Genomic DNA, 18,642 nt, shown 5'->3' with positions numbered 1-18,642 from the left:
TACCAAAATTTCTAGCAAGACTAGTCAGAATAGTTTGGACACCGGTTAGAACGGTTCCTTTAGAACCAGCCACTTTGAGGCCATCTTGCCCCCTAGCCGAACTTTACTGTTGTTTATCTATTTTATTTGAAACATGTTCAACATCAGGGGCAATCTGATCAATAGAATTAGCCGATGATTCTTCAATGTTCGGCTTTTCTATGTCTAGTGTCAAATCTGGATTTTTATTTAATCTACCATCATTTTTAACACGATAGACTTATCACCTTACGCTTCTTTTTCTGCATAAACCGATTCTTTTGATCAAAATGGTCATTATGTATGGATGGCCCTATAAGTAATGTAATCTAGACACAAATATCTAGCATACATGAATTATAAGACCATGGAGGATAAGAATTACGTGCTTCCGTTAAGTTCCCATCTCGACTTGATTGAATGGATCAAAATGCCCTTACCACCAGGCCACGGTCCAGCTCTAGATCTAAAATAGCGGCGGCGGTGGCTCAAACCTCAAAGGACAACGAGGATGGCGTGGAGGCGACCGAGCCTCCAAAGTACAGATGCAAAGGCGATCGTGGCTCCAAGCATTTGCGCAGAGGGCGCGGCCCAAGGGCGAGGATGGCTGCACCTCGCGCAAGGAGGCCGAGCTCTACGCGGGGATGAGGACGGGTTAGGTGACCACGGGCGGCAGGCTTGATCAACTACCATCAGGATTTCGTCATGGGTCGGCCTCCTCTGCGGCAGGAGCACTCGTGAGAAGCCACCATCACTTCATCAGAAGCACACCGCAAGCATTGGCCAGCTGTCGTCGCTTGATCCAAACAAGGGGTGACAAAAAGCAATGTGAAACATGAAGATGCAATAGCAGGTCAAAATGAACAGATGATGGAACACAGTGCCACTCACCAAAGATGAAATATCTATGAACACCACCGGGACCTCTCTTGCGAACATATCACTGCAATGCAAAGATTCAAATGAAACAAATCAGTTAGTGAAGAATAATAGAAGGAAGAGAGAGGATTGCATCAAGAAATCCTAGTAGCCAAAATCTCCAAACTAGAATAGAAGAAGAAAGCCCAAATCTTACCAACCAGACCAGAATAGAAGAAGAAGAAATCAATTATGAGGGAAAAAGGTCCCTAAATCAATTCACCTTGGTGGTGACGAAATTGGCAGAAGGACAGAAAATCTCCAAACTAGTAGGAGGAAACAATCGCCAATACCAAAACCCTAACCACCATTGGGTGGAGGGCGCTACAAATTGAACAAGGTGTCTCAAGATCGATCTGTTCAGATAGGAAAGAGAACATCACCGGAAACATGGAATCACAAACTGGAGGGATAGAAAAATCAGGGCTGAAACTCGAGCAGTGCGAGATGGCAGGGGAGCTGCGTGTGGACAACAGCCATGGGGATGAGCTGTACTTGGGCAATGGCCATGCAGAGGAGGGGTGATTTTTTTCTTCGGGAAGGAGGCGGAGGCGTCGGCAGCTTAGCGCTGCTGGAGGCTGGAGCCTCGATGTTTGACGAGAGGCGGTGGAGGAGGTGGAGAGGCCGCGTTGCTGCTAGAAGTTTCCCAAGATCGTTGATGAGGCAGTTAAGGGGAGCGGAAGCTAAAGAATGTACGCCGTAAAATTGAAATCCAACAGTGATTTTTTTTTCTGACGTGGGCAGCGCGATTACGCGCCAACCTCGCCTCGTTTGTTATATTCTAATAAAAAAATTCTCTAAAAATTAAATTGCTTGGCAAACCTAAAGGGACGCGAGATGTTTTTGCTTTGAGGTGTCAAATTTAGTTTCACATTAACTAGTGACGCTGCAATATGCATCAAATTGATCAGTGACCTTGTAAAAGAAAATTATGCCGAATGAATGCACTGAATGAGATCAACACATACGCATTTTATTTCTGAAATATGGACATCAAAATTGACTTGGTCCTTTTGGTCATGCTGAAGGGCAAAATGGTCTTTTCACCATCCACTTAACACCGTTTCCAGCAAAAAGAGACGACATAGGGAACAAAAGTTAAACCTGTGTCAAATAGGGAAGTTAAAAAGTTCCACGCCAAGAAAGGAACCAGTCATTTTACCGATGTCAAATAGGAAATTTTCTCAATATTTATATGCATATCTATTAAACCGAATCATGCTTTTACTCCAAATTTTTTTTATCTATGTTCCTTTGTTTGTTTTTGGAGTTGAAAAGTGATAATTTTAATTATACATTATAGATTTAAATCATATATTGTATAATTAAAAATTAGCAAGATCTAAATCATATATTTTTTACTCCAAATAGGAAGTGCTCATTTTTTATTTAACTTTTTGGTAAGTAAAAGATATTTTAGATTAAATAAAAGGTTATTATGCTAATTTATGTGATGGTTCATTATAAATTTATTGATAAAAGAATAACTTATGAATAAGCAAGATCTAAATCATAATGTGGGTCTGTCATAAAAAAATACATCCATAGGTATCAATCAAAAGGCAGCTAGTCCTGTTCCAGCTTCACCTAAAAAACAAACAGAAACAGGGCACTCGACGGGAAAAGAGAGAGTGTAAAAGAAAAACATAGGCAAAATGAGGAGGAGCGCACCAGCTCAGCAGAGAACACTAGCAGAGGGAAAAATTAGTTCTATAGCATCGAAAGATTGCAACTTCTGAAAAATACCATTGAAAGAGTTTGTCCTCGTAAAAAACCACTAAAAGATTGAAACAGTAACTGAAATTAGCATTATGTTAGATTTTAGCACAAAAGGTGTTAGTTGGGATAAAAATACCCCTGACCTTACGTTTCATCCATAGTAGGACATAAATGATGACACTTTCAGCACACTTTCAATGGAAATCACTTCCACCGTCTATTTCTGCATACCTTAAATCTGGAATAGGCAACACAGAAGGACTGATTCGGCTGACTGAATGCTTATCTGTGACAGTGACAGAACCACCTCCCTTAAGAGTTGAGACTCAATCTCGCTTCTCGATTCGTGCTCCAGCAAATTGCAATACGCACAACAGGCAAGCCATATACAACATGGCTTTTAGCCTCTACACTTAGTTCTTCCACGTGATATCAGAAGTGATTCATGCAGACAAGCAAGGATCATTGACGGCACTAGAAGGCAACCAGGCCAGATCTTGCCTGGGCGGATCTCCGCTCCCACAGCAAGGGCGGCACGGCACCATGCCCAGCAGAGGACCGGAGGTCCGGCGACGTCGTTGGAGAAGAGCTGGTGTCGCGGTTGCAGATGGCGTCGTCGCGTGATAAGGCTGTCGGGCAAAGGGATGGCGGCGTCTTGGCCCGCGCATGAGGAGGAGGACCGAGATGCGCCCGCGGTGGGATTTTGGGAGGATTTTTGTTGGTCTTTGGAACCCAGGGGTAGGAATGTCATTTCATGTCCATGTTATGTGGTCAAAAAAATCTCAGTGAACAAATATAACGGAATGTTATTGTCTGTTAACGTTTATAACTTTCGATATTATTTTACGAGGACAAACTCATATTTTGTGGAAGTCATGATTTTCAATACTACTGAACCAATTTTCCCCTGGCAGAGAGCCGGGCCGAGAATGGAAACCTGCGCAGGGGCCCAGGCGAGCGCGTGGGCGCTGCTACCGGTGACCGCTCACGTGGACGTGGCTCTTCCCTTTGAAACGGTCGATCGATATCTTGTCCCATTCAAGCCGCAATCTAATCTCCTCCTCCTCTTGTCCTCTGCGGGCCTGCGGCTCTTCTTCTGCCCCCAGTCCCCTCCGGCCCTCCTAAAGCCACAAACCCTACCACCAGATCGCACCACGGATTGTTCGGTCCCTGGAAGAAGATTGGGGGAAGCGGGAAGGGAGCGAGCTCGGCCGGGTTAGTTGCAGGTATCCCTATTTTACATTTTCTCTCGGCTCATAGGGGAGATTATTACGCGCGATTTCTGCGCAATCATGGAGGTCTCGAAATGGAAATTTGTTTGTTTCTCTGTTCGCGATTATTTCTACTTGTCTTTGTTCCTAGTCTCTCGAAATTTCCGTGTGCTTCCCAATCTCTCGGGGATTTTGCGAATTCTTGTGCCGTTCCCACTCTCCCAATGGGGTTTTGCGTTTTTGTGCGGGTTTATTTTCGCGGTTGCGTGGTGAAATTCTTCTTGCGATTTTTTTCTCGGACCTTTTCTTTTCCTGTTTCGGGGGAATGCGAGCAACTAAAATGTGTAGTCGGCTGCTCTGTTTTCCCCTCTGGTGACTGAAGAGAACAAAGAAGGGAAATGACGCTGCAGAGTATAATCGTTGCTGCATACTGAAGTAGGCATCAGTGTGGTTTGACTTCATTCACGAGTGCACTCTGCAGTGCAATGCACTGGATTTGAGCATGTTGTAGTTCAACAGTCGAGGCTCTAGTCCAGCCAAAGCAAAAGAAATGAAATAAAATGCTACAGCTTGGTAGAAATACAAATACTTGAAGCAGAAATAACATGATGCTGTCTGTTTATTTCTCGTGAAGGAGGATCACATATCTTCAGTTACCATTTTCTGTTAAATTAGTTGAACTCATGCACGATGTAAACATCTCTTACTTTTCATGGAAAGAAATTTGCATTCATGATTTTGATTCCATATTTCTTCTGATATGTACAGGCTAACTATGCTTTAATGAAGCATGGGTTGTTTTGAAGAAGTTTCCCAGGAAGGCCCTCAAACCAATCAGCACAATGACGAGCGCTCCATATGCTTACATGCATTTTCTGATCTATCACACGTTCCGCCAGCCACTTTCATTTATCTTTTAAAGGACTGCTATGCGTATGGTATGCCTACATATAATTTGCATGTTTCTTAGACTTCCATATTTCACTATCTATGTTTCTTCATCTATTGGAATCATAGCTGCAGCTGGTTTTACCTCACTGCACCGCGGATTTTCTAAAAGAGCTTGTGAAGCATTCCATTTTATATATTGGTAGATTTTCCCTTATCATTTCCTGTGAAATTTTTAATTGTGAGATAAGTTAAATTTTAGGTGTCATAATATGTTTTTTGGGGCTTCCACAATATTGAATCAAATTTGACTGATGGTACTCATTCTTGTAATGCTATGGTTATGCTTATGATACATCTGAGCTCTGAACTTTTAACTCAGGTACCAACAAAGCAACCTCAAAGTTTAAGATCCTTCTGCAGCTGGTGAAAGCAGCATTGCATAATGGGCCACAGCCAGGCCCTTTCACATATGCTGTCCAGTGTATGTATATTGTACCTTTGCTGGGGAAAACTTATTCTGAAGGGTTCAGCCATATGTTGACATCTTCGTTAAAGCACTTGAAATCTGTTGAGTCCGTAAAGAAAGATTTCTTGGAGGCAAAGCACCTTGCTGCACAACTTATTCTTGATATCCTTGATTCTGTTGTACCCCATGAGAACCGCATATTGGTTAAGCTTCTTGAGACATTTGAGATTGAGTTGAGAGATATGGCTTATGCTCTGTATGGTTCAGAGTTGGATGATGATCTAGTGAAAGCAAGGGAACATCTAAGACAGTATGTAAAATGCTTTATGGAATCAGAATCCAATGCAATCGCTGTGGCTCTGATAACACGATTTTCCATCAAATGCTGTGATGAGTCCTTTCTCATAAAATTAATTGAAAGCAATCAATTAGATATTGCAGAGGAGTGTGCTACTTTCATGGGCAAGGAAATGATATCTTTAGTCATTCAGAAGTACCTAGATATGCAAATGCTAAAGAGTGCGAACAAGTTGGTGAAAGAACATGACCTTACAGAAGAATTCCCAGATGTTAGCTATTTGTATAAAGAGAGGTGACTCTCCGTTGCTCAATGCAAAGCCCATACAGAAATATTCTTTACCAAACTTTTAGAATTGTGAAAACATTTTTTTTTGCAGTTTAGTAAAGAAGTTGGCTGAGAAAGGGTGCTGGGATATTGCAGAAATCCGGGCCAAGAAGGAAACAAAACTCATGGAATACCTGGTAATGTGCATCCACATTGCCACAAATGATGTGTTGTTTGGTTGTATAGAAAACAAATGAATTGCTTTATTAAAATGGCAGATTCATTTGGTCAAGGCATGGAATCTATATGCCATTGCATTTTGTTTTGTTGGATGAAGTGCATATGAGAATTACCCTTTTCTTTGGGGGCAGGGGACTGGGTGTTATGTGTTGGTCATGCATAGTAGTTCTTAGAAATCTGATCCTTATCTTCTGTATGATGACTATGTTCTCTTGCTATAAACATCATACATCATAAAAATATAATTTAGCAGTTCTTCTGGTGCAGGTATATTTGGCCATGGAAGCTGGTTATATGGAGAAGGTTGATGAGCTTTGCCAGCGGTACTCCCTTGAAGGTTATTTCCATTCTTTGGGTAAGCTGACACCTAGAAGGCTAGGAAATTATTTATCCAGAGGCATATTCTGTTAATTTAGTAGCCATTTCTCTTTATAGTGGTATAAACAGTAGCTTATTATGTTATAGAACCACCCAAATTATTTACTGTTGCGTTAGCTGTTAAAAATCCACTCAACTTGCATTTCCTTGGGATTGTACAACATCCACAAGAACAATCAAGTTACATGACTTTCTAATGACAACTTCAAAAATTGGGTTATCTAATAAAAAAATTATGAAGATGTGTATTAGATGCCTCTCAAAATGACATTTTACAGTTCCTAGAAGATTTCAGTATTTGCCATCCAATTTGCAAGCCTCTCAAAATGACATTTGACACTACTTATGCATAGATGACTTGGAAACAGAAACCTGCTTTACAGATTGACTATTCAAATCATGCTAACTGGTTTAAAAGTGTATGTGGAACTGAAAACATATAGAACAAAAGTTTCACGGCTACAAGGAAATATCACCAATACTGGAAGAGGTGAAAAAAGCAATAAGATGGGTGGATACAAAGTTAACATAAATGTTATCAAAAGATGGTGATGATGAAGTGTTTGAATTTTATTCATCTTAGGTTATTTTGGACAGCACATGCTGTTGAATTTCATCAGGATTCTCTTATTTGTGGATGAATGGATGGCGTGAGGTAGGAATGGAGCCATTAATTCAGTCATCTGACATTCCTATTCTAACCTGTATATTGCATTTTTTATGGCATACCCTTGTGTAGTTCACTTATCCAAATAATGTAACAACCTATTATGAGTATCACTTTTAGGAATACATGATTTTTCTGAAACCTTTTGCTCTGTTAATTACATTTCTATGCTTGATGCATTTTAATTATGTATGAGGCAGTTCCAGAGAAGGTATTTTGTGGATCTGATTACTTAGATCTGAAGAAATTGGATGTAGAAGAAATTGTCTGGGTCGATGAGACCAATGGACTGCTTAATGCAACAAGTTGTATCGAGGGTTTTAAGATTATTGGCATGGATTGCGAGTGGAGACCAAATTTTGAGAAAAATAGCAAACCTAGTAAGGTAAGGAACACCTTGGTTAAATTCGTGTAAGTTTTCGTGTTTGTTTAGTTGTTCAGGTATAACTCTAATATGTGTTATACAATGCTATAGCTAAGTGGCATTGGCCTATCAGTGAGTCAAATCGTCACTTATTAGTTATTCCTCAAAAAGTATGGCTGAGTAAACTTGGCTAAATGGTTGTTTTAGGTGTATCCTGTTTACTGTAGGTAGTCTAGTAGTTATCCGCTTTACCATTTCATTTGTTGCGAATTATCTGCAAGCTTTATTCTTTGGTACCCAACTTTATACTAATTCTCTCTGTATTTTAGGTCTTCTATCATTATCTCACTGCAAATTAGCTCTCCCATTGGCTGATTTTAGCTCTTTTTCAGGTTTCAATCATACAAATTGCATCAGATAAGATAGCCTTCATCTTTGATCTGATTAAGCTGTACGAAGATAACCCAAAAGTATTGGACAGCTGCTTCAGGCGAATTATGTGTTCATCTAATATACTGAAGCTGGGTATGTTATATTTACTTCTTTCTTTAGAAAATAGCATTTTGTTCTTGGACATTTTATCAAACAATAACTTACCTTATGTACATTGCACACTAAGGCTACGACATTCAATGTGATCTTCATCAGCTAACACAATCCTATGGCCAATTGGAATGTTTCCAGTCCTACGAAAGGCTACTTGATATGCAGAAGCTGTTTAAATGGGTTACTGGTGGTCTCTCTGGATTGTCAAAGGTAGATAGATATATAATCATCATAGAATAAAGTGGTTGTGGTTAACTGCCGTACTTTCCGCTTTTTCTTCTTAGGTAGAGACATGTTTGCTACCACTACAACTTTAAGTATTCTGAAATGCTGTCAGGAAATATTAGGACTTGGTTTGAACAAGACACGACGAAATAGCAACTGGGAGCAACGGCCACTCAGCCAAAAGCAGGTCTGCCATCGTTATTACTAACTCTTTTTTCTTGTTTCCTTAAAAGCAGTCCTGTCATCCATATGAGTGTTAACACCCAGTTCTAGGTTTGAGCAATGCAATTGATTTGTCATATTTGTACACTATAATATGGTAGGTTGATAATAAATTCTTGTCCATGCTTTAGCAAAGCTTTCCTCTTAAGCTTTCTTGAGGAACCCTCATAAGCTACTTGTGGTTAAAAAACAAAATAATATTGTTAACTGTTAGTACCTTGAAAAAAAATCTGGCACTCATGGATCGCCTTGCCTTGTTCTCATATGCTAGCCATATTTCTTTTATTTCTGGGTTATTATGCATATCTTGGTGGGAAGCATTAGTTTAAATTAGGCCCAACCTGCTCTATTTTTTGGTAATGCAAAACTGTGCACGTGTTTGGTAATATAACCTGTTTTGAAGTTCCATTGCTAACAGTAGAGGTCCACATGCTTCTGTTTTGTAGAAAGAGTATGCTGCTCTTGATGCTGTGGTCCTTGTGCACATATTCCATGAACACATCCGGAGACAACCTCAGTTTGGTGTCTCTGAGGGATGCAAAGCTGAATGGAAGTCTCATGTTGTAAGTTCTCATTTTACACACCTGATGAAAATAATTCCACTGCTTAACTGATACAGCTAATTGTCTCTTGCAGGTTTCCGTAGTGAACAGCGCGCGTAGGCCATTGCGTTTCTAGGAGTAGGGTTAGGCAAGTTGACTAAGATGCAACACTAGCTTCTGAGATCGGCTGTGATGTCAGAGAACTGCTAAAGGTTAACAAAAAAAATTTGGTTTCTAAGAAGTTTAAGCTTTGAAGATGGTACATGTAGCTGTTAGAAAGTACTTCATTCTGTTATCTTTGTAAATATAATACCTGCTTCAGAGTTTTCCTTTCCTGTCGTGTCTCATTCAGGCTCAGTACAATCCTTACCAGTTGAATTTTGAACCCTTTTGGTGTTTCGAATTATAGTGATACGGTACGGCGACACAGTCCCGTATATCCTGTACTAAACCCTGGGGCAACAAAGTCAGACAATTGTTTTCACCCTCTGCAGAAATTTGTTTGGCAGTTGCATAAATCCACACTGCGATCCCCCAATTCTCACATTCACGCCCACAAAAGAGGAGTTGCTACCCCTGTTCGGCTACTTCCCACAAAAAAGGGCTGCTAGTCTGGTTGAATCCGACACCTGAGTTTCTCAAAGAAGGAAAGGTGATCTCAGCTTACGAAAAGGCAGAATTGGTTAATTAGACAAGATAGAGACAGGTTATTATTGCTGCGTTATTTCATACACGTACTGTCCGCTTTCATCCCTCGTGGCATTACAGAGCCCAGCCAATTAGAGGATGCGAAAAAGTGGAGCATCATGGAAGCACTATGAAAGAATGGTCGTTGTTCTTTACCCCTCTTTCCACCCAAGAATCCTTTAGTTTACGCCGCCTCCAACTTTTCTTGACCCCTCTTTGCATCCATGAATCAATGTTGTTCCTGTTGCCTGTTGCAATCCTGCTTAATGCTTACGAAGGCCAAACCCAGTCCATGGTTAAACAAGTATCGCTTGTGAGTGCTTGTTCGTTGAAGGAGTACGGGGCCGGGCAACGGCAACCAGCCAAATAGGAGTCAGCTGTTCTTGCCATGGAAGGAGTCCCCACAGGTTCTAGACAGAAATTTAGCCTTATTTTGACAGCGACGCGGTCTAAAAGATAGTCCACTCATAATAGTAGGTGTGTACATCTGTAATCATAAATGTCCATGATCGTATATTTATGAGTATGTAACCCAATATATTAATAATTATTTGCAATCTTGAAAAACAGCTAAAAGACATTGATGACCAATGGATCCATAAGATGTGATAGGCTTTTGCTCCTAAATTGCAAAGCAGCACCTTCCAAGCTTCATTCCAAGAAACTGCACAAACTCTGATTATATCATAAAAAATACATTGTTAGTGGATTGTGCTAGTTCAGGGCTAACTAACATGAGCCAATTCCCTCGGTGCCACAGAAATTTTGACGAGTTCCCTATGTGGCACAAAATTTTTCGAATTTCCCTTATTGACATAGAAATAGAAGTCATGGCTTGACAAATAAAAGTCATCATTTTGCTGCGAGGAATAAAAAATCCTTATTGACACAAATAGAGTTAATTTTGAACGAATAAAAGACATTTCTAGCTATTTTTAATAGTTAGACTAGTACATGTCACTGATTTATGACAGGGTATCATAATTGCATCACCTACGTAGAGTTCTCTGGCCATTTGTTAGCAAAGAGAACTTGCTGCCCTCATTAAAAAAAGCAAAGAAAATTTGCCCGGTCAGTTCGGCAGTGAGAAATTTCGAAAATTAACCCTGTCAAATATCAAAATGTCTCGTTGGCAGCCGATTCTAAGTTTCTAACCCATCTCTCATCTAATAGAATATATTCCTTCATTGAAAAAAAAAAAGATAACTCGCGTGTACAAACGGGCAGAGCGCGGATGTGAAAACGAAGTTGCTTCTTATCCTTTCGCCTCCCGGAGTGATCAGGGAGGAAGAAAAGCGAGGAGGAGGAGCGACGTCCATTTCCGCGGCGCGGTGGTCCCCGGGGCCCATCTCGACCGCCCACTTAATTCCACCCCAGCCTGAACGGCCCATGATCCACCGCGTCACCCGGGTAAGCGGCGACCAGACATCGCCGTGGGCCCTGCCGGCCCGCGAGACCGCGTCGCTAGCTACCACGTCAACTCCCACGTTCTATGATCGCGCCACCACACACATATGGCCCGCATGGCAGCGAGGCGGGTGTGGCTGGCTGGGCTCAGCTTACACGGCACACGCAACAAACATTTCCTCGTCAATGACAGTGGGTCCCTTCATGTCAGCCTGTCCAACACGCCGCCTGGCCAGTGGCCACACACCGCTCGATGCCCAGTAGCCAGTAGGTTACTGTTCTCCCGGGCCCACTGCTAGCCGCGGCGGCCGCACGTGCACGCCGGCGAGCGGCGACGAGAGTGCAGGAGGGCACAACACTGTGGAACCTCCTCCGGGTCCCGCCTACTGACGCTTGGGCCCAGAACTGTAAGGGGCCCGCGTGCAGTAAATAGTGGCCCACCCTGACGGCCCTCGCGGCCTAGCCCCTCTCCGAGCCTGAAAAGAGGAGGAGAAGCGGAAGCGAGGGTGTCGTGACGACGGGAACGAAGCCAAGACGGAGAAGCGAGACGAAGCGAGCTTACATATACAGCGCCGCAAGCCCCAATGCCCACACCGCCCGCCTCAGATCCCGAACCCTAACCCTAGGCAGCCGTCCAGGGGCCCGCAACCGCCGCCGGTGACCGGCGGGCGACGCGATCGGCCGCCGACCGACGCGGGAGCAACCGCCGACGGCGCCGTGAAGAGGAGGAGGATAAGGGGGAGCCCCAGGCCCTAGCCGACGTAGCCGTAGCGCCGTGCGGCCGAGGCGCGGATCGGGGAGGGGAAGGGAGGGGGACGGGAGGTTGAAGCGGGGGAAGCGATATGCCGGGGGACGTCCCCACCTCGCCGGCGCCGGCGCCGCCGTCAGCGTCTTCGTCGTCGCAGCACCACCACCATCGCGGCCCCACATCCGCCCGCGGCCTCCTGTGCCACGCCGTCGCCGGCGCCTCCGCTGGTAACTTTTGCGCTGCAACTCTTGTTCATTTCGGTCTACTAGGGGGCTCCTGACGTTTGATGTGATTTGGGCCTTGGGTGCAGGTGTTGTGGCGGCGACGTTCGTTTGCCCGCTCGACGTCATCAAGACGAGGTTCCAGGTGCACGGCTGGCCCAAGCTAGGCACAGGCACAATTGGAGGTGTGTATTTCCTCAGAGAAATCCATCTGAATTTGCTTCAATTTGTGTCGTCTTGTTGACCACTGTAGATTCTGGGCGTTAAGAGGAAATCTGTTTATTAGTAACAGAAGATTGCTTAGTTTCCGCTTGTCGTTTCTGGTGACCTGGACTATCCAAGATTGCTCGGTAACAGATCTACATTTAGATTCGTAACGCTTCAAACAGCTTGTTTGGACGGATATGCTATCCTTAGATTCCTATTGGTTGGTTTTGTACTTGTACAATGGGTCATTTAGTAGCATCCGGAATGAGTCGAGATGTAAGATCGTAAGGGTTTCCATGCGTATGGAACAAGGGAGGCGTCACGTTTGTTGTGCTGTTGTCAATGTGAATTTACGAAACCATGCATGTTGAGAGTGGAAAGGCATGCAAGCTCTCAGTAACAGTAGTTGTACTTATTTGTCCATGCATGTGAAAGACTCAGAGAACAGGCAAACATTTGAAAATGGGCGCAGGACCAGAAGTGTGTCTGTGTGGGCATTATGCCTATTGTTTGCTTTACATGATGCTATGTGTTGTTTGCCCTTTACGGAATTAGTTCTTTGGTTACGTATATGGGTCGAATAGAGCATAACTAATATTTCCAAGCCTGGTGTTTCTGAGATTATGTATTGGAGTTTTTGCTGATATTATATTACATAGAACTAACGCCCAACATGCATTCTGTGAATGCAAAAATATTTCGACTTCCAGAATGCAACCATGGGTGCTATGACCAGAAATGTTCTCACGCAGGCAGATAATCCCTTACACATGAGAAATGTCCTGAGTTAATGGTTGATGTGCTTTGTGTTGCTTGTTACTACTGAATTTGTATCTCAGTAACTGGAACTTTGATGCTTAGCACATTATTTACACTACGTCTGTATTCTGTACTAGATTTTTTTTGTACAAGAAAATGCTTCTAGATTAAATTTGAAATTAGCTTCGAACGCTAAGGTTATATTATTCTATCAACCATTACTAGGTAGTGTAATTATTGGGAGCTTACAACAGATTGCTCAACGGGAAGGATTTCGGGGAATGTATCGTGGCCTCTCCCCGACTGTTCTGGCGCTCTTGCCAAACTGGGCGGTGAGTATTTACTATATTAGCTGCTTTACTCCACCTTATACACATGTAAAGTTTCTGTTCAACAGAGTACGAATAAGAATTAGACCTTTTTTTGGGATTTTTCTGCGTGTATATGAATTGTGTGAACTACTACATGTGAGAAGTCAATCAAATGCCTATGTTTTGGCTTACAGTTTTGTTCTGGGATGCAGGTCTATTTTACTGTATATGAGCAGCTTAAAAGCTTGCTTTCTTCCAACGGTTAGTTCTTTACCTTACATATGGCTTCTTAGTTCTTACCAGCATAGTTTCTAAGTGGTACCTTCATTGGTTTTGTAGATGGCAGTCATCAACTCTCTTTAGGGGCAAATGTTGTTGCTGCATCATGTGCAGGAGCTGCAACCAGTATTGTAACAAATCCACTTTGGGTTGTGAAGACAAGATTTCAGGTAACATATTCTCTTGTAGAAAATCGTTGGCATGAAAGTTTGGGTACTTGGTTAATAATTAGGTATTTCAAAATCTCTTGGGGTTCTATTCCCCTTATGATGTTCAACAAAGGGTTCTACTCTCACTGAATAAATTCATTTTGAAATTTAACCACCAGTAGCTAAGATGCTCCTAAGATATGGCTTGTGGACTGCTGGTTTCCTGCTGTTTGGTTTACCTTTCAATGCGAAGATGCCAGTCCATGAAAAAGAGGAAGTATCAGGTGCAGAAGAACACATTGGTGCTGGTGCACATATGCACATAGTCAGTCCCATCCACTGAATCCAATCTGAATGGCCCAAGTGAGAGGTGGAAATCCCCTCATCCTCTTGTCAGCTTTTAATTGGACCAAATCAATTTGGGCCTAAATCAGGCCAAGAGGGATGAGAGGATTCCCACCCCCACATAGGCCATCCAGATTGGATATGATGGATGAGATTAACTTTTTTTTTGCATATGTACACTAGTACGATCTTCTGCACCTGATTCTCCATGAAAAAAATACATATAGTTGTGTGAACCTCCATGTTTCATTATAGAAGCCTAAAGGGAGACACAAAGTTTCTGATATTTAAGATCTGAGGATTAATATTGAAACAGATTCTATCCAATGGCTACAATATTAAATGTAGCGTTGCATATTGTGGATGCATCACGAGGAGTCAATTTTAGAGTAAAGAAATTTTTCTGTGTTTCTTGATGATAGCGAACACTTTCTTTAGGAAGAGACGGTCCCATTTAGTGACTTTTAGCAGTGGCCAACACTGTAGCCAGATTGACTTTATCCTCACAAGAAGAGAGGATAAATGGGCATGCTTGGATTGCAAGGTGATATTAGGGCAATGTGTTGTTTCTCAACATAAGCTTGTGGTGGCAGACTTTCATTTCAGATGAGCGCACGGAGGGATAAACCAGCCAAGATTGCTAGAATAAAGTGGTGGAAACTGAAAGAGGAGACGCCAGAGGTCTTCAAGGAAAGGGTAATCAAAGAGGGCCCTTGGAAGGAAGGAGAGGACGCAAACAACATGCGGGAGAAGATGGCAAACTGCATTCGGAAGGTGACCTCGGAGGTGCTTGGAGTGATCAAGGAGGGTTGAGGCGTAGATAAAGATACTTGGTGGTGGAATGAGGAAGTCCAAAGGGCTATTAAGGAGAAGAAAGAATGTTATAGGTGCTTGTTCCATGACAGGAGTGTAGACAACATAGAGAAGTACAAGGAGGCAACGAAGATCGCAAAGCGAGCTATAAGTGTGGCAAAGGGTAGGGCATATGAGGACCTTTACCAACGATTAGGTACGAAGGAAGGAGAGAAGGACATCTATGGGGTGGCTAAGGTTCGTGAGAGAAAGACGAGGGACTTCAACCAAGTTAAGTGCATTAAGGATGAAATGGAGAACATCTTGGTAAAGGAGGATGAGATCAAACATAGATGGCAAGAGTATTTTGACAAATTGTTCAATGGGGAGAATGAGAACACAACCTTGCAGTTGGATGACTCTTTTGATGACACCAATAGGCACTTTGTGTGGAAGATTCAAGAGCGGAAGATCCAAGAATCTGAGGTCAAAGAGGCGTTGAAAAGGATGAAAAGTGGTAAAGCAATGAGCTCGGATTGTATCCCAATTAAGGTGTGGAGATGCCTTGGGGATATAGCCATTTGTATCCCAATTAAGGTGTGGAGATGCCTTGGGGATATAGCCATAGTACGGCTAACCAAGTTGTTCAACCATATTTTTCAATCGAACAAGATGCTAGAAGAGTGGAGAAGTATACCGGTACCAATATACAAGAATAAGGGAGATATTCAAAGTTGTACTAATTACCGAGGAATTAAGTTGATGAGCCATACTATGAAGCTATGGGAGAGAGTTATCGAGCATCGTTTGAGGAGGATAATACGGGTCTCTATGAACCAATTTGGTTTCATGCCTGGAAGGTCAACCATAAAAGCTATTTTCTTAGTAAGACAAGTTATGGAGTGGTATAGGGAGAAGAAGGACCTACACATGATTTTCATTGACTTGGAGAAGGCGTATGACAAAATACCAAGGAATGTTATGTTATGGGCTTTGGACAAACATAAAGTCCCAACGAAGTACGTTGGACTTATTAAGGACATGTACAACAATGTGGTAACTAGAGTCTGAACAAGTGATAGTGACATAGATGACTTTCCGATTAGAATAGGACTGCATCAAGGGTCTGCTTTGAGCTCTTATCTATTTGCCTTGGTGATGGATGAGGTAACAAGGGACATTCAAGAGGATATCCCTTGGTGTATGCTCTTCGCGGATGATGTAATGCTAGTTGATGAAAGTCGAGCAGGAGTAAATAGGAAACTGGAGTTGTGGTGGTAGACCTTAGAGTCTAAAGGTTTTAGACTCAACAGAACTAAAACTGAATGTATGAGATGTGACTTTGGCACTACTACACATGAGGAGGGAGATGTCAGTTTGGAAAGTCAAGTAGTGCCCAGGAAGGATACATTTCGATATTTTCAATGCTACAACGAGATGGGGATATTGATGAGGATGTTAGTCATAGAATCAAAGCGGGGTGGATGAAGTGACGCCAAGTATCAGGAATTTTGAGGGTACCATTGAAGCTAAAAGACAAGTTTTATAGGACGGCGATTAGACCTGCAATGCTGTATGGGCAGAATGTTAGCCTACAAAAAGACGACATGTCCCGTAGATAAGTGTTGCGGAAATGTGTATGTTGCGTTGGATTTGTGGTCATACGAGAAGGGATCGAGTTCAGAGTGAGGATATACGTGATAGGTTAGGGGTAGCACCAATTGAAGAAAAGCTTATCCAACACTGGCAGAGATGGTTTGGACATGTCCAATGAAGGCTTTCGGAGGCACCGGTGCGTAGTGGAACCCTAAGACGTGATGGTAATGTGAAGAGAGGCAGAGGAAGACCAAAATTGACATAGGAAGAGGCAATAAAAGGAGATTTGAAGGGATGGAATATACCCAAAGATTTAGCTCTGGATAGGAGTGCTTGGAAAACAGCTATTCATGTGCCCGAACCCTGATTTGTGGCTCTTATTTGTGGCTCTTGTTGAGTTTCAAATCTAGCCTACCCAACTTGCTTGGGAATGAAAGGCTATTTTGTTGTTGTTGTCGTCGTCTTGTACCTCATCTATTGTGACGCATCCATACTTGCATTTCATATGTATTGTATATCAATATGTTTGTTTTCATTTACAGACCCAAGGAATAAGAGCCGGGCCAATCCCGTATAAAGGTACACTTGCTGCCTTGAGTAGAATAGCACATGAGGAGGGCATCCGTGGACTATACAGGTAGCTCGCATAGAAGTTTGCTTTTCCAATTAAAGATTAACTTTATTAATGGTTGATTCTGTGTTCTGATATGCTTGTTGATATTTTCTTTCCAAAAGTGGTCTCGTCCCTGCCTTGGCTGGTGTCAGTCATGTTGCTATTCAGTTCCCTGCATATGAGAAGATTAAAGCTTATCTGGCTGAGCGAGGTATTACTCTTAATCTATTTTCTTTTCCCAGAATGAAACACTTAGGTTGTTTGTGAAGACAAGATTGAATGGTTTATTTTGAACCATTGATTGTTTGATGCTTCAACAGATAATACTACTGTTGAAGCATTGAGTTTTGGTGATGTTGCTGTTGCTTCATCTCTAGCTAAAGTTGCTGCATCGACCATGACATATCCTCATGAGGTACTAAGACTACAAATTTGATCCCCAGTAAATGAATATACGGAGGATCCAAGCCATAAAAATGTTATATGTCCATTGCTGTTATATCCAGGACTTCATCACTCTGGTAATCATTACAGGTTGTTCGTTCAAGGCTGCAAGACCAGGGAGCACACTCAGAGACCAGATACAAAGGTGTAATAGACTGCATCAAAAAGGTTTATTACAAAGAGGGCGTGGCTGGCTTCTACCGTGGATGTGCCACAAATCTGTTGCGGACAACCCCTGCCGCAGTGATTACTTTCACCAGCTTCGAGATGATCCACAGGTTCCTCCTCGATCTAATCCCCCCTGAACCTGAGCCGCACATCCAACCGCTGAAGCATTGACCATACAACAATTGTACCCTATCCATGCTGCCAATGGAAATTAGGAACCCCAGTAAGTAACCATCCAGCAATGCTGTTCACCATGCCCTCTGGCTCTTGTAAAAGAGAATTCTTTTTTCCCGGATATACAACAGTAGCTGCCATTCGAAAGTTGAAAGCTTAGTGTAGGCAGGGTGTATGTAATAGATGTGTTAGCATGCATTTTGGGGAGGTATATGTGGCGATGTTGGGTAATGTTGTCTTGATGATGATGATGAAAAGGAAAGAAAAGAATGTTACTGGAAATGAATGAATAATCGGTGTATTCCTTTCCACCCATGGCGGCCAGTGAACCGGCGTTTCACCGGAGTTGTGCTAGATTTGGTAGTGACTGGCGAATGCGTGATGATGCTAATAAGCAGGCTCTTGAAATCTGTAGCTTGACCTTCTAGCAGTTCTTTCCATATGCAAGCAAGCTTATTTCAGTCAGTTATGCTACATCTACATGGGCCTTCTCTTGTAGACAAGTGTGCGCTAGGCCGCGCGGAACTGTGTGATAGCCAAACGCATTACGGTTAGAAGAGTTAAGTCTTGGTTACTGGGTTTGGTTGAGCGAAAATCACTGTCTCTAACCGTTCTTCAGGGATCCAGCTAACCTGGTGAAATGCCAAGCCCAGTCGATAAGATTACAAGAAGTGGCTTTTTCCCATGTGGTGCTTCGTTTGTTGGGACGAACATGTCTTTCCAGACATGCCACACACGTACTCGTAGCCTTTCAGTTTTCACCTGCCAAA

The 18,642-nt window shown here is 42.6% G+C and overlaps 2 protein-coding genes across 5 annotated transcripts; both read left to right on the top strand.

The window, feature by feature from the left end:
• The first annotated feature begins 3,685 nt into the window (after nucleotides 1–3,685).
• On the top strand, nucleotides 3,686–9,307 carry LOC117849463 (uncharacterized). Of its 4 annotated transcripts, none has more exons than XM_034731026.2 (11): nucleotides 3,687–3,870; nucleotides 4,635–4,804; nucleotides 5,137–5,815; nucleotides 5,901–5,985; nucleotides 6,296–6,383; nucleotides 7,274–7,458; nucleotides 7,830–7,962; nucleotides 8,057–8,193; nucleotides 8,321–8,395; nucleotides 8,877–8,993; nucleotides 9,067–9,307. In XM_034731026.2, exons 2-11 carry the CDS (start codon nucleotides 4,657–4,659, stop codon nucleotides 9,106–9,108), a joined length of 1,689 nt encoding a protein of 562 aa, XP_034586917.1. In that variant the 5' UTR covers nucleotides 3,687–3,870; nucleotides 4,635–4,656; the 3' UTR covers nucleotides 9,109–9,307. The 4 variants fall into 4 exon arrangements, 3 of the variants coding, with proteins under 3 accessions (XP_034586918.1, XP_034586917.1, XP_034586916.1); XM_034731025.2 differs by having other exon boundaries at nucleotides 3,687–3,881; XR_004639004.2 differs by lacking the exon at nucleotides 9,067–9,307 and having other exon boundaries at nucleotides 3,686–3,881; nucleotides 8,331–8,395.
• A 2,253-nt stretch (nucleotides 9,308–11,560) lies between these two features.
• Nucleotides 11,561–18,183, top strand: LOC117848774 (nicotinamide adenine dinucleotide transporter 1, chloroplastic). Its single transcript, XM_034730309.2, has 9 exons — nucleotides 11,561–12,041; nucleotides 12,125–12,220; nucleotides 13,227–13,333; nucleotides 13,525–13,573; nucleotides 13,652–13,761; nucleotides 17,016–17,110; nucleotides 17,209–17,297; nucleotides 17,407–17,501; nucleotides 17,621–18,183. Exons 1-9 carry the CDS (start codon nucleotides 11,909–11,911, stop codon nucleotides 17,867–17,869), a joined length of 1,023 nt encoding a protein of 340 aa, XP_034586200.1. The 5' UTR covers nucleotides 11,561–11,908; the 3' UTR covers nucleotides 17,870–18,183.
• The last annotated feature ends 459 nt before the right edge of the window (nucleotides 18,184–18,642 follow it).

This window comes from Setaria viridis, chromosome 3, assembly GCF_005286985.2.
Source record: "Setaria viridis chromosome 3, Setaria_viridis_v4.0, whole genome shotgun sequence".
NCBI classification, from domain to species: domain Eukaryota; kingdom Viridiplantae; phylum Streptophyta; class Magnoliopsida; order Poales; family Poaceae; genus Setaria; species Setaria viridis.
This window is presented reverse-complemented; position numbering and strand designations above follow the sequence as displayed.